General features: G+C 41.3%; 3 protein-coding genes across 3 annotated transcripts; all 3 read left to right on the forward strand.

Moving 5' to 3' along the window:
* The first annotated feature begins 1,108 nt into the window (after positions 1–1,108).
* LOC132517140 (protocadherin alpha-3-like) lies at positions 1,109–3,517 on the forward strand. Its single transcript, XM_060143786.1, has one exon. It carries the CDS (start codon positions 1,109–1,111, stop codon positions 3,515–3,517), a length of 2,409 nt encoding a protein of 802 aa, XP_059999769.1.
* Positions 3,518–7,493: 3,976 nt separating this feature from the next.
* Positions 7,494–9,917, forward strand: LOC132518360 (protocadherin alpha-4-like). Its single transcript, XM_060146333.1, has one exon. The coding sequence runs from the start codon at positions 7,494–7,496 to the stop codon at positions 9,915–9,917; it is 2,424 nt and encodes an 807-aa protein (XP_060002316.1).
* Positions 9,918–20,634: 10,717 nt separating this feature from the next.
* On the forward strand, positions 20,635–24,145 carry LOC132518396 (protocadherin alpha-5-like). Its single transcript, XM_060146361.1, is given in 5 exon segments — positions 20,635–21,056; positions 21,276–21,847; positions 21,850–22,890; positions 22,893–23,206; positions 24,113–24,145. Coding segments are annotated over 5 exon segments (2,382 nt in total).

Genomic DNA, 24,145 nt, shown 5'->3' on the forward strand with positions numbered 1-24,145 from the left:
TAACAAACTGGAATCCAGAAATTCATCCAGAGTGGAGATTATTAAAAACAGAATCATTTCATATTGTGAACATGTTAAGATATACAGGTAAATTGAAATGTACAAGTGATGTGTAAATTTAAAAAACTAATATACTTTTCCTTGGTATGATGTGAATATAACAAATATCCAAACACACAGTGTTTTCATGCAACAAAAACCAAATTTACAGAATAACTGCACTGTAAAAGACTGACTTGTGGCATCTTTATGTAAACAGTTGAGACAGCTAACAAAGATGCAGTTGTTGGATAAAGGACACAGGAGTGGTTCGTAGACATTCTACAAAGTAAGAAACATATTTTATAAATTAACGATTGCCATAGTAATGTAGAAGTAAAATTTTCAAGGTCTGTTGTTTTGATGATTACAAATATCAAAGACCCGATTTTTCTGTAAAATGTAGACTTTGTGGCCAAGTGGTTAATGTCATGAGTCTTGAATCATATTGAGATCCTACTCAACATCACCAGTTAATATTACTTTTAAGTTACTTAACCTGTATGCATTTCCACTTCACTGTTTGTAAAAAGTGAATCATATTAATACCTACCTCAGAGGGTTGTTGTGAGAATTTAATGGGCTAACCCTATTAGAACAAATGAAATAGTACTTGTCACATCGGAAATATTTCCAAAAGATGTCCACTACTGTTATAATAGTAATCACTATTTTACTATATTTAACTATATGCCATGGATTGGCCTAATTTAAAGTGATGAATTAGCATAAAAGTTCTAAGGATATATTTTGATAAAATATGAAGACTTTGAGGAGTGCTCGAAGGAAATTACAGGGAAAAAAAATGGGGGAAAGTTCAATGGAAGGAAAAAAAGGTAAATACATTTATTTAATACTTACACATTTAGCCACATGATGTCGCTGTCTACCGCAAGGTATTTCACCACAAAAGATATGCAGCATTTATTACGTACTAAGATGCTGGTTTTCCTCACCATCTCTTAAATACGTGCACGGAATGATTAAGAAATGAAAAATAAGGAACTAGAAATATTTAAAAATTTTTGATCGATGCAAAAGCGACCCAATATTTGGAAAAACGCTTGCAATGGTATTTTTCTGGAGAGAAGGTCAGGGAGTCTGGCGACTACTGCTTTCGGTTCTGCACCTCCTATTCTGGGAGGCAGGGAGCGGCCAGGTCCATTACTCTGTCTCCGAGGAGGCCAAACACGGCACCTTCGTGGGCCGCATCGCCCAGGACCTGGGGCTGGAGCTGGCGGAGCTGGTGCCGCGCCTGTTCCGGGTGGCGTCCAAAGGCCGCGGGGACCTTCTGGAGGTAAATCTGCAGAATGGCATTTTGTTTGTGAATTCTCGGATCGACCGGGAGGAGCTGTGCGGGCGGAGCGCGGAGTGCAGCATCCACCTGGAGGTGATCGTGGACCGGCCGCTGCAGGTGTTCCATGTGGAGGTGGAGGTGAAGGACATTAACGACAACCAGCCGGTTTTTCCAATGGCAGTAAAAAATTTGTTTATTTATGAATCCCGGCCGCCTGGTTCTCGGATTCCGCTAGAGGGCGCATCAGATGCAGATATCGGAGCTAATTCGCTATTGACCTACACTCTTAACTCCAATGAATATTTTACCTTGGATGTTAAAAGAAATTATGTGGAAATTAAATCCCTTGGACTTGTGCTGAAAAAACTTTTAGATCGAGAGGTCACTCCTGAGCATCACTTACTTATAACAGCAGTTGATGGTGGGAAACCAGTACTCACTGGTACTATTCAACTGAAGATCACCGTTGTAGATGTAAACGACAATGCCCCAGAGTTTGAGAGCACGATCTACAAAGTCAGATTATTTGAAAATGCACCAAACGGTACCCTAGTAGTGACTGTTAACGCCTCTGATTTGGATGAAGGGATAAATAAGGACATTGTGTATTCTTTCAATACAGACATGTCAGCAGATACTTTGTCGAAATTCCACATAGACCCTGTTAATGGATACATCAGTGTAAAGGGTAACATAGACTTCGAGTTCACTAAGTTATATGAAATCCAGGTAGAAGCAACAGATAAAGGAAATCCCCCAATGGCAGATCACTGCACGGTTGTAGTGGAAATTTTGGACACCAACGATAATGTACCTGAGTTGGTTGTCAAATCACTCTCTTTACCTGTATTAGAAGATGCTCCACTAGGAACGGTAATCGCTCTGATCAGCGTTTCCGACGGCGATTCCGGTGCCAACGGGCAGGTGACCTGCACCCTGACTCATCATGTACCCTTCAAGCTGGTGTCCACCTTCAAGAATTACTATTCGCTGGTGCTGGACAGCGCCTTGGATCGCGAGAGTATGGCCAACTATGAGGTGGTGGTGACCGCGAGGGACGGGGGCTCGCCTTCCCTGTCGACAACGGCCAGCGTGTCCGTCGAGGTGGCCGACGTCAACGACAACGCGCCCGCGTTCGCGCACCCCGAGTACACGGTGTTGGTGAAGGAGAACAACCCGCCCGGCTGCCACATCTTCACGGTGTCGGCGCGGGACGCGGACGCGCAGGAGAACGCGCTGGTGTCCTACTCGCTGGTGGAGCGGCGGGTGGGCGAGCGAGCGCTGTCGAGCTACGTGTCGGTGCACGCGGAGAGCGGCAAGGTGTACGCGCTGCAGCCGCTGGACCACGAGGAGCTGGAGCTGCTGCAGTTCCAGGTGAGCGCGCACGACGCGGGCGTGCCGCCTCTGGGCAGCAACGTGACGCTGCAGGTGTTCGTGCTGGACGAGAACGACAACGCGCCCGCGGTGCTGCTGCCCGGGCCGGGCGGCGGGGCGGGCGCGCTGAGCCAGCTGGTGGCTCGGTCAGTGGGCGCGGGCCACGTGGTGGCGAAGGTGCGCGCGGTGGACGCGGACTCGGGCTACAACGCGTGGCTGTCGTACGAGCTGCAGCCGGCGGTGGGTGGCGCGCGCAGCCCGTTCCGCGTGGGGCTGTACACAGGCGAGATCAGCACGACGCGCGCCCTGGACGAGGCGGACGCGCCGCGCCATCGCCTGCTGGTGCTGGTGAAGGACCACGGCGAGCCGGCGCTGACGGCCACGGCCACCGTGCTGCTGTCGCTGGAGGACAGCGGTCAGGCGCCCAAGGCCTCTTCGCGGGCGTCGTCCGGCGCCGCGAGTGCGGATGCGGTGTTAGTGGATGTGAACGTGTACCTGATCATCGCCATCTGCGCGGTGTCCAGCCTGTTGGTGCTCACGCTGCTGTTGTACACGGCGCTGCGGTGCTCGGCGCCGTCCAGCGAGGGCGTGTGCGGGCCCGGGAAGCCCACGCTGGTGTGCTCCAGCGCGGTAGGGAGCTGGTCTTACTCGCAGCAGAGGCGGCAGAGGGTGTGCTCTGGGGAGGGGCCGCCCAAGGCAGACCTCATGGCCTTCAGCCCCTGTCTTCCACCGGGCCCCATTAGTGGGGATAGAGAAGAGCAGACGGATGTGAAGGTTGATCTTCCTGCTAAGGTGAGTAACTTTTAAAAATCCTTTCAAAACTGTCTTTGTTTTTAATTCTCAACGTTACTACTCCTTTGGAAACATTTTAATAGTTAATTAGTCTTGTTGCTGTCAATAGAGTTTTCAAGGTATTGGTTTTGTGGTTAAAGTGTTTGAATTTCTTGTGACTAATGGCTTTGAACCGAATCAGCAATAAATGGTAAGACCCATACTTGCAGGTTTTTAAAAGTTGCTGTAGAATTATTTTATTGCTACAAATCTGGATAGAAACAAAATATATTTTCCAGGGTAAATTGAATTGATTAGAATATTTGACTTAAACTGTGGTATGCTAATACCTGCACAATGCTTCAGTAACTTATGACACTTTTTATTGGAAATTCCTACTGGATTAGTCCAAATGTCACTGACACTCTTCCTTTTTATTATGCTTTTACATATTCAGTTTCAAGCATTAGATTATTAAGCCTGTTGTCTCCTATAGAGCCTCTTTTACTCACTTATCCATTTATCTGTATTCTCAGTTCCTTCTTTCTACTTGAACATGATTGTTTTAATTTTTGTGCTCACATTTGGCAATACTGTGTATTGTTGCTAGTTTTCCAATTGGGTTAAAAAAAAGTTAGAATAATAAATTTATTGCTTTTAGAATTGTATCATTTTCTCTCTTCTGTTTCTCACTACTTTTTATTAGTAAACATTAAGAAATCAATAGGAAGTGAAATTTTAATACTCTCTTTAGTATATCATAATTTAGAAAATATTGCGTTTGAAAGAATATTATTAATCTTGTTAAGAAATATTATTTTCTATCTGAACAGTGTAGAGAAAAATACTGTATACCTCATTTTAAAACTATTCAATTAGCAAAACTTATTTATTATTAACCTCTTTTACATGCAGTATTAATGATGCTAATGTCCAAAAAATTCAGTAAGTCAATGTTATTACTGGTGACCCTCCTCTGAATACCAACCTATTAATGTGTGTCATGTAGCAAGTACAAAGTTCCAAATAACTGGAAGTGAAATTATTTTCCATTCATTCCCCTATTTGGTATTTGGTCAGTTACCCTAGTAAATAGTTGGTCTCCCATTGAAGTTTCTTTGCCACTGGAAACCAAAGCTTAGGTATGTTAGTGACTGGAGAATGGGCAAGTATTCTAAACCATTAGAGACAAAAATGAAGATATCAACCTTGCTCCGGTGTATTCCATTCTAATTGTGTGGAATACTTTTCCACACAAGTTATGTACTACAACTTCCTACTTCCTTGTTCAAGTTTCCTTGGTGAAACCTGATTAATACTCAATTACATTGTGGGATAGGCCAACATATAAAATACATAATCCTCCTTTTTTCCACTTCCATTTCCTCTTTCTGGCACTGTCCTTTGTGGCCTCCTGTCCATCAAGTATGAGCCACAGCATGTCCAACCTCAGTTCACTATTTATTTTATTAGGTATCATTTTCATCCTATTGTGAATAATAGGGCCATCCAGAGTTCTTGTCTTCCAGGATGTGGGACTTCAGTCTTCAAATCCAGCTCCCCTCTTCAATTTCTTTTTTTTTAGTACAAATGGGCATATAGTTTTATTTTTTAAATAAATTTATTTATTTTTGGCTGCGTTGGGTGTTTGTTGCTGCGCACGGGCTTTCTCTAGTTGCGGCAAGTGGGGGCTACTCTTTGTTACGGTGTGCAGGCTTCTTATTATGGTGGCTTCTCTTGTTGCGGAGCACGCTGTGCTCTAGACATGCGGGCTTCAGTAGTTGTGGCACGTGGGCTTCGTAGTTGTGGCTCACAGGCTCTAGAGCACAGCCTCAGTAGTTGTGGTGCACAGGCTTAGTTGCTCCCTGGACCAGGGCCCGAACCCGTGTCCCTGAATTGGCAGGCGGATTCTTAACCACTGTGCAACCAGGGAAGTCCTCCTCTTCAACTTCTTGACTAACATGATTCTCAGCTAATAAGACATTTTAAAGACTTTTGAGTTCTTCCCTTTAGAGATGTGTTGTCTCTATACCCGTTAAATAGTGAATAGCTCCCAAATAAATATCCTTTCTATTCTTTTGCATACCTCATCTATGCATTTAATTACTTGCAAAATAAAGTAAATGGACAGGGAGTCCTTTTCACTTCCTTTCAGTGTGTTTGATACTAATCCTTTTGCACAAATCTGCAGTTTGGGTACTGGAACAGTGAAACTACTTTGATTTATGTTTTAGTTCAGAAAAAATGGGGGGGCAGTGTGGCTTTTCATAGAATGGGAGCCTAGAGCTATTTACACTAGATTGATTTTTTTTTGTCTTAGACAACTATGGAGTAAGAGGTTTATGAACATAAAAGTCAAAGAAAGTTTTAAAATAGCTACCATCATGTCCTTCTATATTGTTTTGTGTGTGTCAGGAAAATATATTATGCTCTATTATTTGGGAATTCTTTATTGACCATTAGAACTATTAATGTCTCAAAGATCATGATTGCCAAGAACTGGAATGAAAACTAAGCTAAAATCCAGGTTTTCAATATGGAAATTGAAATATACCTTAAGTAGAGCAATGTCTAAGGAAAATATTTTTGTATCTCTGGAAAATTATAGAGGTTGCTGAGATATCATATTTCTTAACTAGCTGCATGACCACCTTAATTTAATGCATTTTATTAAGCAGTTGAAGAAAACCAAACCATTCTATAGTGTAAATGTTCAGCAAATATTCAGTAAGTATTCTGAGCTATTAAACAATTATAACACAAATATTCTCTTTAAAAGTTTATATTTCAAAAATGGAGGATTAGACACACATACCCAAATACCTACAAAAGAGAAATTAATGTAATAAATGTCCCAAGTGATTTTATCTAGATGCTATAGTATAAAAGAAAATGAAGATGCCTGCCCAATTGGCTTAATCATGAAAGTCTTTGTTGGTCAGGGAAGTTTTAACTTGTTATATAATGGGGGAAACTGCTTTGAGAAGAGTTTGGAAATGATGGATATTACTTAGGCAGGGAATGAAATGAGTATATCTGTTTCATGAAAAATGTTATTGGAAGCAGCAAATTGTCCACTTTGACTAAAATATATGAGTGCTGTAGGAGAGGATACAAGTTGAGACATATTAGATCCTGGAGAACAAGCAAGCGTTTATAAACTGTAAGAGACAAAATGAGAATACCCATCTTGCTCATGGGAGGTGAATAGGTTCCATTGAATAAAATTATCTGGAATACTTCCCAACACAAATTATATACCAAAACATCCTGCTTCCTTGTTAAAGCTTCCTTGTCCACAGCAAGGAAGACTTTCAATTAAGTGCTGATGGTCTTTGCTTCCTTTTTCAAACATTTTTGATATTCTCTTTCAATGACTTATTTTGGAGATCAGAGTTTTCCTAGAGCTTAATTCTCTGAAATCTTCAACACCGGGAATGTAAAATCCAATGATGAAGAGTGTGTCATCATTAATAACTACCTTTCATCACTCTCAGGAACACACACACACACACAAAACCTGTCATGAATTTCCTAACCAACACTTTACCAATTGTATATTTGCAAAGTGCTATGTTAACTACAGTTCGGTCTCTGTAAACACTTAAAACTTCTATGAAAAAAGTATTTCCACTGAAGTGAAAGCTGCTCCTGTGGTGAAACTAAGGATCCCAATAAATCAGTGGTGCAAAATGTGTATCTCAGTGGTGCAAAATGTGTACCTCAGTAGTACAAAATGAGATTCTATTCTCCAAAGGCGGAATGGATGAAAGAATAATTAAGACTTAGAGTATGCATTTCCAGAATCTGTTACTTACGGTTTGGAGCCACATGATGTCGCTCTGTACCATAAAATTGATCCGATAGAGCGAGAAAGAAAGGAAAAAAATCCCTCCTATTCTTACTGTAAAGAAGCTGCATCCACCATCCAGATGCTGAAAAATGGAGGATGCAGTGGGACTGGACTGAACGGTCAGGAGATATCTCTTCATTTTGAAACAAGACCCCCTTCATGAGAACAAAGCACTGCGGGCTTGAGATGGAGTTTTCCTGGGGAATCGGCCAGGAATACCGGCGTTTGCTGCTCTCACTTCTGTTCCTTGCAACCTGGAAGGTCGGGAGCGGCCAGGTCCGCTACTCCGTCCCGGAGGAGGCCAAACATGGCACCTTCGTGGGCCGCATCGCCCAGGACCTGGGGCTGGAGCTGGCGGAGCTGGTGCCGCGTCTGTTCCGGGTGGCGTCCAAAGGCCGCGGGGACCTTCTGGAGGTAAACCTGCAGAATGGCATTTTGTTTGTGAATTCTCGGATCGACCGGGAGGAGCTGTGCGGGCGGAGCGCGGAGTGCAGCATCCACCTGGAGGTGATCGTGGACCGGCCGCTGCAGGTGTTCCACGTGGAGGTGGAGGTGAAGGACATAAACGACAATCCTCCTGTGTTCCCGGGAACACAAAAGAATCTGTTTATGGCTGAATCCAGGCCGCTTGACTCTCGGTTTCCACTAGAGGGCGCCTCCGATGCAGACATTGGAGCCAACGCTCTGCTGACTTACACACTGAGCCCCAGTGACTATTTCTCGCTGGAAAAACCATCCTATGAAGAGCGAGTAAAACGTCTTGGGTTAGTATTAAGGAAACCTTTAGACAGAGAAGAAGCCCCGGAGATTTTTTTAGTGCTTACCGCCTCTGATGGCGGCAAACCTGAGCTAACTGGCACCGTTCAGTTACTCGTCAAAGTGCTGGACGCCAACGACAACGCCCCAGCTTTCGACAGAACACTCTATGAAGTGAAATTACTGGAAAATGTTCCTAATGGAACGTTGGTAATTAAACTTAACGCCTCAGATTTAGACGAAGGCTTGAATGGGAATATTACATATTCATTCTCAACTGATATTTTACCAAATGTGAAATCCAAGTTCTACATAGATCCAATTACTGGAGAAATTATGGTAAAGGGATATATCGATTTTGAAGAAAGCAAATCCTATGAAATTCTTGTAGAGGGCATTGATAAGGGGCAGCCCCCACTTTCTGGCCATTGTACAGTTATGGTGGAAGTTGGCGACACCAACGATAATGTCCCAGTAATGGAATTCAAGTCCTTGTCCCTCCCAATTAGGGAAGACGCTCCACTGGGCACCGTCATCGCCTTGATAAGTGTATCCGACCTTGACTCCAGTGTCAATGGGCAAGTGACTTGCACCCTGTCGCCCAGTGTTCCCTTCAGGCTGGTGTCCACCTTCAAGAATTACTATTCGCTGGTGCTGGACAGCGCCTTGGATCGCGAGAGTGTGGCGAACTATGAGGTGGGGGTGACCGCGAGGGACGGGGGCTCGCCTTCCCTGTCGGCCACAGCCAGCGTGTCCGTGGAGGTGGCCGACGTGAACGACAACGCGCCCGCGTTCGCGCAGCCTGAGTACACGGTGCTGGTGAAGGAGAACAACCCGCCCGGCTGCCACATCTTCACGGTGTCGGCGCGGGACGCGGACGCGCAGGAGAACGCGCTGGTGTCCTACTCGCTGGTGGAGCGGAGGGTGGGCGAGCGAGCGCTGTCGAGCTACGTGTCGGTGCACGCGGAGAGCGGCAAGGTGTATGCGCTGCAGCCGCTGGACCACGAGGAGCTGGAGCTGCTGCAGTTCCAGGTGAGCGCGCGCGACGCGGGCGTGCCGCCTCTGGGCAGCAACGTGACGCTGCAGATGTTCGTGCTGGACGAGAACGACAACGCGCCCGCGCTGCTGCTGCCCGGGCCGGGCGGCGGGGCGGGCGCGCTGAGCCAGCTGGTGGCGCGGTCGGTGGGCGCGGGCCACGTGGTGGCGAAGGTGCGCGCGGTGGACGCGGACTCGGGCTACAACGCGTGGCTGTCGTACGAGCTGCAGCCGGCGGTGGGTGGCGCGCGCAGCCCGTTCCGCGTGGGGCTGTACACGGGCGAGATCAGCACGACGCGCGCCCTGGACGAGGCGGACGCGCCGCGCCATCGCCTGCTGGTGCTGGTGAAGGACCACGGCGAGCCGGCGCTGACGGCCACGGCCACCGTGCTGCTGTCGCTGGAGGACAGCGGCCAGGCGCCCAAGGCCTCTTCGCGGGCGTCGACGGGCGCCGCTGGCGCGGAGGCCGCTCTGGTGGATGTGAACGTGTACCTGATCATCGCCATCTGCGCGGTGTCCAGCCTGTTGGTGCTCACGCTGCTGCTGTACACGGCGCTGCGGTGCTCGGCGCCGCCCAGCGAGGGCGCGTGCGGGCCCGGGAAGCCCACGCTGGTGTGCTCCAGCGCGGTGGGGAGCTGGTCTTACTCGCAGCAGAGGCGGCAGAAGGTGTGCTCTGGGGAGGGGCCGCCCAAAGCAGATCTCATGGCCTTCAGCCCCAGTGTACCTGACTCTGGGGACAGAGAGGATCAGCAGCCAGCAACTGAGGATTCTCTTTCAAAGGTTAGTGTATAAATATCCTTTATTTACTCTGAAGTCTCATATTCTTTAATTTTAAAAAAATTATTTATTTATTTTTGGCTGCATTTGGTCTTCGTTTCTGCACGCGGGTTTTCTCTAGTTGCGGCTATCGGGGTCTACTCTTCGTTGCGGTGCGTGAGCTTCTCATTGCGGTGCCTTCTTGTTGCGGAGCCCGGGCTCTAGGCACGCGGGCTTCAGTAGTTGTGGCACACGGGCTCAGTAGTTGTGGCAACTGGGCTGTAGAGCGCAGGCTCAGTAGTTGTGGCAACCGGGCTTACCTGCTCCGTGGCATGTGGGATCTTCCCGGACCAAGGCTCCAACCCGTGTTTGCCGCACTGGCAGGCGGATTCTTAACCACTGAGCCACCAGGGAAGTCCCTCATATTCTTTAATTCTATCAATTTCTTCTTAATTAAAAAAATTCTCAGAACCAAATTTCTCTGAATTAAATGTTTACTTCTTACATACCTTTTTAAACTAAAATCTTTTAGAATTACAGGACACTAAGGCAATACATGTTGTTTTGTTTTTATTCTTAATTATTCAATGCATATTATAACTAGTGTTATAAATTTTGTGGTTACTATCTTCACCTACTTGTTTTCAGTTGTAATCAGCTTTTAGAGAGCATTTTCTTGTTATTTGCTCATAATACACTGAAAAGTGCACAGAATGAATATTATAGCTCTATCAGCTACTTGGAAGTGAAAACTTCTATTACCTCCACTCCAGAAGCCACTAAAATGCACCTCCCAAATATCTTTCCCCTCTTTCTCTCCCAAATGTAGCCACAGTTTTAACTTTATAAATGATTTTGACCTGTTTCCTAAATTTTATCTGAATGGAATTGCACAAAATGTGTTATGTGTGTGCATGTGTTTGTGTGTTCTTCATATTTATCATTCACCATTGTATGGAATAATCCATATTGCCATATGTACTTGGAGTTCATTTAATTTATTATGTTCTCTGGTACTTTGTTTTATGAATAGGGTGTGAGTTATTTGCTCCACTCTTGAGAATTTTACATTATTTCTCTTTATGTCTATTTCACATATTTCTGCCATCAATATATTTGTAACATTTTCAATGTCCGTGTACACACTTTTCTCTATTATTTAGCTAGGATCGAGATTAGTGGAACATAACCTATGTACGTATCTTCTTCTTTAATTGATAATGTCAATCAGTTTCACCAAATGCTTTTACCTGTTCACACTCATGCTAGCACTGTATGAATTCCTATTCTTCTTCATCTCCACAACTTGGCATTGTTAGTTTATTTATATTGTTGCCATTTTGCTGGATGTGTTTATGTTTCTTGATTTGTAATTGAGGTTGAACACCTTTTGGTGTTATTATTATTGGCCATTTTTAGATCCTATTTTGTGCAGTAGCTGTTCAAGTCTCCTACCTATTTTTCCTATGCTGTTGTATTCATCTACTGATTTTTGAAATTTTTCATATACTGTATATAACCCCTTTCTTGATTTTGCACTCTTCTACACTGTGCCTTCTCTTTTCGTTCTTTTGTCCTTTGGTGAATAGAAATTTTTTATTTTAGTTAAGTTCAGCTTATCATTCTTTTCTTCTTGATCCTGTTCCATGAAGATAATTTCTTGTGGTGTCTTTTGTTTAATTGGTCACATTACATATACAATCCATTTTGAATTTTTTGTCTTTGTTGGGACATAGGGGTCAAGATTAATTTTCCCCAAGGATATTCAACTGAAGCAAGACCACTTGAAAAAGATGAGTTCCACATGTTTTATAAAACACTTTTCTGTTATATAACCATGGTCTTTTTGTTGTTATTGTTGTAATCTATTTGACTTTTTTTTCATTAATGTCATGTTGCCTCTTTCATTTCCACTTAAATTTGTATGTAAATTCCATAAAAACAACTCGGTGAGGTTTTGATTTGGACTGCATCATATCTACTGAGAAACGTGAAACTAGTTGACATCTTTACAATAATGTCATTCGGTTCATGAGCATGCTCTATGTATCTAAATAACCTGTAATGGTTCTTAATATTTTATAATTTTCTGTGTAGAGGTCCTATATATACATCTTTCATTAGATTTACTCTTAGATAATTGTCATTTGTGATCATTATAAATATCAACTTTAAGCTAAAAATCTTTTCTCTGTTTACTAATGATACGTATGAAAATATTTTGTATTTTTCTATTGACGTGTTATTCAGCTAACTTGCTAAGATAATTTATTAATTCTAATAATTTGTCTGTAGGTGCTTTGTATTTTTTGATATAGACAATCATTCTATCAGAAAATATTGAGAGTTGTATTTTTTCCTTTCCAATCCTTGTATCTTTTATATCTTTAGTATGCTTTATGGGATTGGGTAGGACCACTAGTACTCTGTTAAACCGAACTGGCAATAGTGGACATTCTTGTCTATTTATGAACTCTAAATGAAAGTTCATATTTTATTATTAATTATTATAAATAATTATGAATTATTTATTATTAATAAATTAATAATTTATTATTAATTATGTTTGCTGTAGGTTTTAAAAAATTATTAAAAATTCCCTTCTATTCCTCCTCTTTTTTGTCTTCATTTGGATTAGTATATTATAATTATTTCATTTTCTCCTGAATTATCTTTTTAGTTATACATTCTTTTACTAATTTCTTTATTGATTTCCTGGATACTATAACAAGCATCATTGACTTGTTTAGTATAGATTAAACTAATACTTTTGCCACTTACAGACAATGCTAGGACTTTGAATAATAACTCCATTTACTTGCTCTCACTTTTTCTTTTAATATTATGCCTTTCAATTATACATATACTCTAGGAACAGATTACATTATTATTGTTGTTTTATACAGTTACTTTTTTAAAAAATTAATTAATTAATTAATTTTTGGCTGTGTTGGGTCATCGTTGCTGCAGGCAGGCTTTCTCTAGTTGCGGCCAGCAGGGGCTACAGTTCGTTATGTTGCGCGGGCTTTTCATTGCGGTGGCTTCTCTTGTTGTGGAGCGCAGGCTCTATGTGCCCGGGCTTCAGTAGTTGTGACGCATGGGCTTAGTTGCTCCACGGCATGTGGGATCTTCCCGGACCAGGTCTTGAACCCATGTCCCCTGTATTGGCAGGTGGATTCTTAACAACTGTGCCATCAGGGAAGTCCCTAAAGTTACTTTTTCTTGTTTCTTTCTGGGATATCTTTCCTTATGAATAAATTCTTTAATATTTCTTTTAGTGGTGGTAAAGAATTATTTAATCTATGGAATATGAGAAATATGCTTATTTTGCCAACACTTTTGAAGAATAGTTTTGCTGAATATTAAGTTCTGTGTTGTAAGTTATTTTTCCCTCCAGTGCTTTCAGATGACATTCCATAGTATTTTGAGAAGATGGCTGTCAAGTTTATTGTTCAGGTAGTGTAATCTTTTTTATCCCCCTCTAGCTGCTTTGTAAAATTTTTCTTTGTTTTTGATTTTCAATGGCTTTATTATATGCTCAATTTTAGTTTTCTTTGGTTTTATCTTGTTTGCAGTTTTTTTTTCTAAATTTATTTATTTAATTTTGGCTGTGTTGGGTCTTCATTTCTGCGTGAGGGCTTTCTCCAGTTGTGGCAAGCGGGGGCCACTCCTCATCGCGGTGCGCGGGCCTCTCACTATCGTAGCCTCTCTTGTTGCGGAGCACAGGCTCCAGACGCGCAGGCTCAGTAGTTGTGGCTCACGGGCCCAGTTGCTCCGTGGCATGTGGGATCCTCCCAGACCAGGGCTCGAACCCGTGTCCCCTGCATTGGCAGGCAGACTCTCAACCACAACACCACCAGGGAAGCCCTCGTTTGCAGTTTTTAAAGCTTCTTGAATATGTGGCTTGATGTCTTTCATCAGTATAGGAAAATTCCAGCAATCTGTCTTCGAATATTCCTTCTGCCTCATGCTTTTCTCTCTTTCTCTTCTGTAACTCAAGGAATATGTGTGTTAAATCCTTTCACCTTAAAGTAATTATACCACAATAAAGATGTTAAAAAATATTTTCACCATATCTCTTATATCTACTCTGCCCTCTCTATTTTTTAAACATCACTTTTGGTCTCTATTATATGCTGTATATTTTATTCAGACCAATCTTATACTTCAGCAAAATTCTTTTCTTATTATTAAATCATCAACTGAATCTAAACTTCAATTATGATTTTTTTAAGCTTTAGGATTGTAATTTCCGTTTAAAAATAGATTACAATTTTCTGGTGAAATTATTTATTATGTATTTATTTCAATACCTTAATCACAGTTTATTTGTGATCCGTCATATCATTGTAATAATTGGATCATCTGTGTGTCTATTTATTCATTTTTTTCTCATGATTCTCTTTCTTTATAAGCCTAATAATTTTGTATTGAGTTCTGGGTATTGTACATAAGAAGCTGTAGTTGTTCTAGATGTAATTATATTCCTCTAGAAATGGATAAAGAATTTATAAATATCTGACAGATATGAGTTTAGAACATTTATGGAAAAGTTTGAATTGAGATAAATATTTTATCCCTTTTTCTTTTTTGTCTACTACAATGATGTCTGTCATTACAAATCTTCTGAACATTTTATTTTTCTCTTTCCTACTGACACCCAAGTTCTATTTTGTACTCTCATACAAAGTAAATTTAGTGGAATAAAGATTCTGTACTTTATTTTAAACCCCTTTTCCTTCCTCCACTCCCCTTTCCTTGGTACATAAGAACCAAGCTTATTGAATTTATTACTCTTTAGTTACCCTCCTTTCTTCTTTCTTACCCTAGATACTTGCTAATGGTATAAGAGTCTTGCATCTCACCAAGTTTCCACTCACTTGACCTAGGATTTTTTTTTGGTGGGGGGGATTTTTTTTAATTCAAACAGAAAGTCACTAAAATTATAATCATCCTCATCAGTTCACTCAGTCCCATGTAATTAATTCTTTTTCATCTTGATCTTTTACTGGCACTTTTATGAATTCATCAGTTTTCCCTTAGAGTTCTGAAAATGCTTATTCATTCAGTTCAGCAGTACAGTCAGTTACCAGAAATCTGTACTTGTCAGAGTCTTTTCCATGAATTCCTTGAAGGTGAAACCCTTTTATAGGAACATTTTTGCGAAAGCATCAGAGTACACCCAGAACTGTCTGTAAAAGACAAAAAACTTAAAAATAACCATGGTTAAAGATTTGATGAAAGTTCATAATAATGCAATCAACAAGGAAATTTAGTTATTTCTGAGATATACATTTTAAAGTAATAACTAGAATTATGACTTATAACATTATACCAGAACATATAAGCTTTTTAGAAATTTCATGTAATGTCTGAAACATTTATATTAACATATTTCCATACAAATAACCCAAAGAAAGTTTAGTATTAGTTGTTTTTTTGTTTGTTTGTTTTTTATACTGCAGGTTCTTATTAGTCATCAGTTTTATACACATCAGTGTATACATGTCAATCCCAATTGGCTAATTCAGCACACCAACATCCCCACCCCACTGTGGCTTCCCCCCTCGGTGTCCATACGTTTGCTCTCTACATCTGTGTCTCAGCTTCTGCCCTGCAAACCAGTTCATTTGTACCATTTTTCTAGGTTCTACATACATGCGTTAATATACGATATTAGTTTTTCTTTTTCTGACTTACTTCATTCTGTATGACAGTCTCTAGATCCATCCACGTCTCAACAAATGACCCAATTTCGTTCCTTCTTTATGGCTGAGTAATATTCCATTGTATATATGTACCACAACTCCTTTATCCATTCGTCTGTTGATGGGCATTTAGGTTGCTTCCATGACCTGGCTATTGTAAATAGTGCTGCAATGAACATTGGGGTGCATGCGTCTTTTTGAATTATGGTTTTCTCTGAGTATATGCCCAGTAGTGGGATTGCTGGATCATATGGTAATTCTATTTTTAGTTTTTTAAGGAACCTCCATACTGTTCTCCATAGTGGCTGTATCAATTTACATTCCCACCAATAGTGCAAGAGGGTTCCCTTTTCTCCACACCCTCTCCAGCATTTGTTGTTTGTAGATTTTCTGATGATGCCCATTCTAACTGGTGTGAAGTGATACCTCATTGTAGTTTTGATTTGCATTTCTCTAATAATTAGTGATGTTAAGCAGCTTTTCATGTGCTTCTTGGCCATCCGTATGTCTTCTTTGGAGAAATGTCTACTTAGGTCTTCTGCCCATTTTTGCATTGGGTTGTTTGTTTCTTTAATATTGAGCTGCATGAGCTGTTTATATATTTTGGAGATTAATCCTTTGTCCATTGATTCCTTTGTGAATAATTTCTCCCATTCTGAGGGTTGTCTTTTCATCTTGTTTATGATTTCCTTTGCTGTGCAAAAGCTTTGATGTTTCATTAGGTCCCATTTGTTTATTTTTGGTTTTATTTCCATTACTCTAGGAGGTGGATCAAAAAATATCTTGCTGTGATTTATGTCAAAGAGTGTTCTTCCTATGTTTTCCTCTAAGATTTTTATAGTGTCCGGTCTTACATTTAGGTCTCAAATCCATTTTGAGTTTATTTTTGTGTATGGTGTTAGAGAGTGTTCTAATTTCATTCTTTTACATGTAGCTGTTCAGTTTTCCCAGCACCATTTATTGAAGAAACTGTCTTTTCTCCATTGTATATCCTTGCCTCCTTTGCCATAGATTAGTTGACCACAGATGGGTGGGTTTATCTCTGGGCTTTCTATCTTGTTCCATTGATCTATGTTTCTGTTTTTGTGCCAGTACCATATTGTCTTGATTACCGTAGCTTTGTAGTATAGTCAGGGAGCCTGATTCCTCCAGCTCCGTTTTTTTCCCTCAAGACTGCTTTGGCTATTCGGGGTCTTTTGTGTCCCCATACAAATTTTAAGATGATTTGTTCTAGTTCCGTAAAAAATGCCACTGGTAATTTGATAGGGATTGCATTGAATCCGTAGATTGCTTTGGGTAGTATAGTCATTTTCACAATATTGATTCTTCCAATCCAAGAACATGGTATATCTCTCCATCTGTTGGTATCATCTTTAATTTCTTTCATCAGTGTCTTATAGTTTTCTGCATACAGGTCTTTTGTTTCCATAGATAGGTTTATTCCTAGGTATTTTATTCCTTTTGTTGCAGTAGTAAATGGGGGTGTTTCCATAATTTCTCTTTCAGATTTTTCATCATTAGTGTATAGGAATGCAAGAGATTTCTGTGCATTAATTTTGTATCTTGACCTAGGATTTTAAAACTGGATATGACCTAAGAGATTGTCATTCCTCTCAATTTAATGATGACTAAATTGTGGCCTGGAGACAAAAATTTGCTTGAGGCCACATAAATATTAATATGGATGCATAGAATAGAACGAAAAGTACTTGAACTTAGCTCCATTGTCACTTTCCATTATTAAATGAGCTCATCTGGGAATAATGAAGACAATAGGATTGTGAGTAAAAGCTATGCTTAATTTAACTTACTTATTCCCTCAGAGGTACTTTAAAATTACTCTCCGATTTTCTCAGAATGACTATATAATATAAACATTTTAGCACAATATTTTGTAGGGAGTTTGAACGATTATAAAAGTAATGTAAAGATATGTACCATATGCATACAGTGTGTGGTTGTAGGATAAATTATTTTCCACATATAATTAATTTTTTGTCAAATTTGATGCAAGTGCATAAACTGTTTATAATCTTTAAAAGATTGCTTCAACTTCACCTGTTATATCTCAACAGTGTGTAGACCTATATAATTTTCTACACATAGCAGAGAAATATATATTATTAAAATTTTATTCTGGAGTTTTTTAGGAAATGAAAGATATCTAGACTCCAATGCAAAATTAAAATTTCTCATGTACTATCTTCCTGAATGATTTCCAGTAAATTAAGCAGAGGCACCTCAAAATACTATCTGTTTTCCTTAATCGAAATTCATTGTCAGGAAAGGAGTCTTAGTTTTGCAGTGGGCCTTATATATAACTGAAAAACTTCTAGAAACTATACAGTAATAAAGTAATCTATAATATTCGATTGAAAGAATGGTTTGGAAAAAGATTTAAACAATCTTCTCTACCTATGGAGTCCTCTATGGAATTACAACTAGAGAGTCTATACTTGTTGAAAAAGTAACCTCCAAAAAAAGAATTGAGCCATGAAAGACAAATGCAGGTGATAATTTTAAAACACTATATAATCTAACAGATTTGAGGAGAGCTCAAATGTCAAGAGTCTGGTTTTCTTCTGTACATATTTACATGATAAAAATTACAAACAAAAAAGCATATGATACTATTGATGGCATTTTCTTCATTGAGTATATTTTTTAAAGTTTTAAATATTTACTGAAAATATTCTGTAAATTACTATGCATGTATTGTTAATACCACACCATCAGTTGGATTTTAAGCACTTAATATTTACTTTTCTCAAAAGTAAATTTATTTATCCTGGTTTTGTAGGTTCACATCAATCATGGTTCCATAATAGAAGGTGAATCAACATTAACTGATGATATTTTCAACTCACATATTATCATTTTCTTTTTTATCGTTGTATATTAAAATATTTTAAAATTATCATTATCAGTAACTGTTAGGTGAGTTGTCTTGAAAACTGATTACTGTTTAACTTCTTTAGTGTTTGGATGTTCTAATGCCAAGGGGAAAGTCATGATAATAATGATAGTAAAAATCTTTCAAAAACTAAAGAGAATGATAAACATACTATTAAAGATTATATCAGAAACAAATTTAGTAACATTATCTTATGTCTTTAAATTACTGTTTTGAATACTGAGAAGCAAATTAATTTCAATTGACTTTGTATTTTCTATTAATCATTTCTTTTCAATCTAAACTTACCCCCCCATCCCACCCCCATGCTGCCCGGCTTGTGGGATCTTAGTTCTGCAACCAGGGATTGAACCCAGGGCCACAGCAGTGAAAGTGCCAAGTCCTAACCACTGGACTGTCAGGGAAGTCCCAAAGCTAGTTTATATAGTACCATTTTTCCATATTTGTTTTATACATTGACATAAAAATAATACTTGCAGTCATACCTATCACTTATACCAAAATTAAAGAAATGTATTTGAGGTTTATGCTTTACATGTAAAGCATCAAGTAATAGAATTATTGATCTTCTGGCCCCTATTTTATTCACAGGCAAGGAAGATTTTGTAACATTTAAGGAATTCTAGGGAGTATATACATAAGTAGAATATTAAATTTTTTAAAAAATTTAAAATTTTTGGCTGCGTTGGGTCTTCATTGCTGTACGCGGGCTTTCTCTAGTTGCGGCGAGCAGGGGCTACTCTTCGTTGCGGTGCGTGGGCTTCTCATTGCGGTGGCCTCTCTTGTTGAAGAGCATGGGCTCTAGGCGCGCGGGCTTCAGTATTTGTTGCACACGGGCTCAGTAGTTGTGGCTCGCAGGCTCTAGAGTGCAGGCTCAGTAATTGTGGTGCACGGGCTTAGTGGCTCCGCAGCATGTGGGATCTTCCTGGACCAGGGCTCGAACCCGTGTCTCCTGCATTGGCAGGCGGATTCTTAACCACTGTGCCACCAGGGAAGCCCCTAAATATTTTTTAAGTGGAAAAATTGGTCCATTTTATATTGGCCATATTTTTTAAGTGTAGTCCAAGTCCATACAGCAAATAAACTGTATAATTAAAAAGAGATGAAATTAGCACATAGTTAACCTGGTAAATAATGTGATTTCTTTCCATGTTTTAATTTCTACTGGAACTCAAAAATTTTATGGAGTAGTGTATCTCACAAACAACATTAGGATTTTGATTTCTTTCATGAAAAATATATGTGCATTCACAATTGATCTCAGTTATGATTTATCAGTAATAGCAACTTGAAGAAATGCCTGTCTAGATGCATCTAATTTGCAAATAGTGCCATTTCCACATTACAGTTTTTGAGTTAACATTAAAAGTAAGTAGGTAATATAGAGAAAAATGAAAGAAATGGATTTTCAGTAATTTGAAAATCAGCCTTCGAAATGGATCTCAGACAAGAATGCTTTTCAAATAGTTTTAGTTACTTTGAAAATAATATCAACAAAAGCCAATATTAAATACTGCAAATAGGAATATAAACTTGTTTTATGAGTAACGTAAAGACTAGTATACAAACATCGCATCAAAATAGTAGAGAAAAAGTCAATAATTTTAGTAAGTAATATTTAAATATGGAAAGAAATGAAAAATCTAAAACTCTTAAAGTCAGGGATTATACAAACCCTAAATAGAATAGACCAATACAAATCATTCTAGTAAAGATTGGGTGTCACAATTTCAGTAGTATTGATTTTGCAATATTTTAATTAAAGTTGATATATTTTATTAAAATTTTAGTGATATATTTGATTAGAGTAGGGGAAATAATACATAAGAGTCATTGAAATTGGGAAATATTTAACGAATGTAAGGTAAGTAAAGCAGAACAAAGTAAAATACTCCCCTTTCATCCACATGATGGCTCTGGACATCGCAAGTTTTTTTGGTTTGTTTGTTTTTAGCAACAAAGGAATACAGAGAGCTTATTTTCCTTAGAAAGGAAAAAAGCCACTCCATTTTTTTTCACACTGCTGAAGCTCAAAAGGTGAGCAAATACAAAATTATATCAAATTGGGAGTTAAGTTTCCAAAAGCTATATGGTAGTGCAATAGACATTTGAATATTGCAACGAATTTGCGATGGTATATTCCCAGAGAAGAGGTGCGGGATCCCGGCGCCTGCTGCTCTCGCTTCTGCTCCTCGCAGCCTGGGAGGCGGGCAGTGGCCAGGTGCACTAGTCGGTCCCTGAGGAGGCCAAACAAGGCATCTTCGTGGGCCACATCGCCCAGGACTTGGGGCTGGAGCTGGCGGAGCTGGTGCCGCGTCTGTTCCGGGTGGCATCCAAAGGCCGTAGGGACCTTCTGGAGGTAAATCTGCAGAGTGGTATTTTGTTTGTGAATTCTCAGATCGATTGGGAAGAGCTGTGCGGGCGGAGCGCGGAGTGCAGCATCCACCTGGAGGTGATCGTGGACCGGCCGCTGCAGGTGTTCCATGGGGAGGTGGAGGTGAAGGACATTAATGACAACCCCCCAAGGTTCTTGCGACAAAAACAAACACTATTTTAGAATCAAGAATAGCGGATTCGGGCTTCCCTGGTGGCGCAGTGGTTGAGAGTCCGCCTGCCGATGCAGGGGACACGGGTTCGTGCCCTGGTCCAGGAAGATACCACATGCCGCGGAGCGGCTGGGCCTGTGAGCCATGGCCGCTGAGCCTGCGCGTCCGGAGCCTGTGCTCGGGAGAGGCCACAACAGTGAGAGGCCTGCGTACCGGGGGGAAAAAAAAAAAAAAAAAAAAGAATAGCGGATTCTAGGTTTCCGCTAGAGGGCGCATCTGATATGGATATCGAAAGAAACGCAGAACTGAGATACAAGTTACAAGCTAATGAATATTTTGACTTGGATGTTAAAACAAATGAAGAGGAAACAAACTGTTTAGAGCTAGTTTTGAAGAAACCAGTAGGTAGGGAAGAAACGCAAGAACATCGTTTATTGCTGATTGCAATTGATGGAAGAAAACCTGAACTAACAGGTACAGTTCAGTCATTGATCAATGTATTGGATGCGAATGATGATGCCTCGGAATTTGATATATCAATTTATAATGTCAGAATACTGGAAAATGCACCGAACGGGATATTAGTTATTAAACTGAATGCCTCAGATGCAGGTGAGGGCATTAATAAGGAAATAGTGTACCTCTTTAGTAATCTTGTTCTTGACAACGTAACATCTAAATTTGCGATCAATCTAATAGTGGGGAAATAACAGTTCAGGGAAAGAAAACTGGATTATGAAGACTGTAATTTATATGAAATTAATATTGATGCCGTTGATAAAAGTCCATTCCCATTAACTGACACTGCAAAGTAATAGTGAAAATCCTGGATGAGAATGATAATAGCCCAGAGATGGTCATAACCTCCTTATCTCTGCCTGTGCAAGAGGACGCCCCACTGGGCACTGTCATCGCCCTGATCAGTCTGTCAGACCACGACTCCGGTGCCGATGGGCAGGTGACTTGCACCCTGATGCCTCATGTCCCCTTCAAGCTGGTGTGCACCTTCAAGAATTACTATTCATTGGTTCTACATAGCGCCTTGGATCGCGAGAGTATGGCGAACTATGAGGTGGTGGTGACCGCGAGGGACGGGGGCTCACCTTCCCTGTCGGCCACAGCCAGCGTGTCCGTGGAGGTGGCCGACATGAACGACAACGCGCCCGCGTTCGCGCACCCCGAGTACACGGTGTTGGTGAAGAACAACCCGCCCGGCTGCCACATCTTCACGGTGTCGGCGCGGGACGCGGACGCTCAGGAGAACGCGCTGGTGTCCTACTCGCTGGTGGAGCGGAGGGTGGGCGAGCGAGCGCTGTCGAGCTACGTGTCGGTGCACGCGGAGAGCGGCAAGGTGTATGCGCTGCAGCCGCTGGACCACGAGGAGCTGGAGCTGCTGCAGTTCCAGGTGAGCGCGCGCGACGCGGGCGTGCCGCCTCTGGGCAGCAACGTGACGCTGCAGGTGTTTGTGCTGGACGAGAACGACAACGCGCCCGCGTTGCTGCTATCCGGGCCGGGCGGCGGGGCGGGCGCGCTGAGCCAGCTGGTGGCTCGGTCGGTGGGCGCGGGCCACGTGGTGGCGAAGGTGCGCGCGGTGGACGCGGACTCGGGCTACAACGCGTGGCTGTCGTACGAGCTGCAGCCGGCGGTGGGTGGCGCGCGCAGCCCGTTCCGCGTGGGGCTGTACACAGGCGAGATCAGCACGACGCGCGCCCTGGACGAGGCGGACGCGTCGCGCCATCGCCTGCTAGTGCTGGTGAAGGACCACGGCGAGCCGGCGCTGACGGCCACGGCCACCGTGCTGCTGTCGCTGGAGGACAGCGGCCAGGCGCCCAAGGCCTCTTCGCGGGCGTCGACGGGCCCGCTGGCGCGGAGGCCGCTCTGGTGGATGTGAACGTGTACCTGATCATCGCCATCTGCGTGGTGTCCAGCCTGTTGGTGCTCACGCTGCTGCTGTACACGGCGCTGCGGTGCTCGGCGCCGCCCAGCGAGGGCGCGTGCGGGCCCGGGAAGCCCACGCTGGTGTGCCCCAGCGCGGTGGGGAGCTGGTCTTACTCGCAGCAGAGGCGGCAGAGGGTGTGCTCTGGGGAAGGGCCGCCCAAGGAAGATCTCATGGCCTTCAGCCCCAGCCTGCCTCAGGGTCCCATTTCTACGGACACCGTGAGTCTCAAAACTCTTACAGCAATTTTTCGTCATGTCTTTAATATGAAATATTTAATATTATCCTCTATCTTCTCTTTTTATTTTAAATTATGGCTTTATAAGTAATTATTGTATCCTTTTAGATATAAATTCTCTTGGTACTAATTCATTTACTTATAGTTACGCTTAAAATTTACTTTGTTTGAGAAAATTGTTTTGCACTATAGTGTTTATTTCGGTAACAATCCCCTTTTTATAAGGTTTTAAAAGTTTGAGTTAATGGACTAGTTTTCTGTGGACCATAGAAAGCATTTGCAGACTGAAACTTTTAGTTGAACGTTTCATTTTTCAAATATTAGTGTTGTAGTAAGATACTTGTAAGATACATACTTGGCATTATTATTTATTGTCAAAGCCCCATGTTGTAACTACATAGAAATATTTAACATCATCGTGTCAATTTGCCTTTTTTGTTCTCCATATACTATCCGTTATTTGAGTATTTTTATTACACATATTGAATTAAGTTTTTCAGTAATATTTGTGCATTGAATGACTCTTTCAAGTCTGTTTAAATGGTTGGCCTTGGCATACTAATGGTGAATTTGATATTTATAATTAAAACTTTTTAGCTCTAGTGGCTTCATTTTATTCATTTTTGAATACAAAATACATTTACATGATTTAAAATGTTTTAAAATGTTTCCATTCTACCTCCAATATCAAACCATTTAATATACCTGCTGAATATTTCAAACTTGCCAATTTCTTGGCCATTCTTCTAGAGAATTTTTCATATACTAATAAACTCCCGTCTCCCATTTTAAGACATAATATTTGTGTTGATTTTCCTTCCCCCTTCATTTAATATAATTTGTCTATCATGACATATTACTTAAGGAGTTTTTTCATTCTTTTTTCCAGCCCATGTTTTCCCATTTTGCAGATATGTCATAA

Source organism: Lagenorhynchus albirostris, chromosome 3 (assembly GCF_949774975.1).
Source record: "Lagenorhynchus albirostris chromosome 3, mLagAlb1.1, whole genome shotgun sequence".
Lineage (NCBI taxonomy): Eukaryota > Metazoa > Chordata > Mammalia > Artiodactyla > Delphinidae > Lagenorhynchus > Lagenorhynchus albirostris.

Coding starts and splice junctions, on each gene's coding strand:
- LOC132517140 (XM_060143786.1), top strand. CDS start 1,109: ATGGTATTTTTCTGGAGAGAAGGTCAGGGAGTCTGGCGACTACTGCTT.
- LOC132518360 (XM_060146333.1), top strand. CDS start 7,494: ATGAGAACAAAGCACTGCGGGCTTGAGATGGAGTTTTCCTGGGGAATC.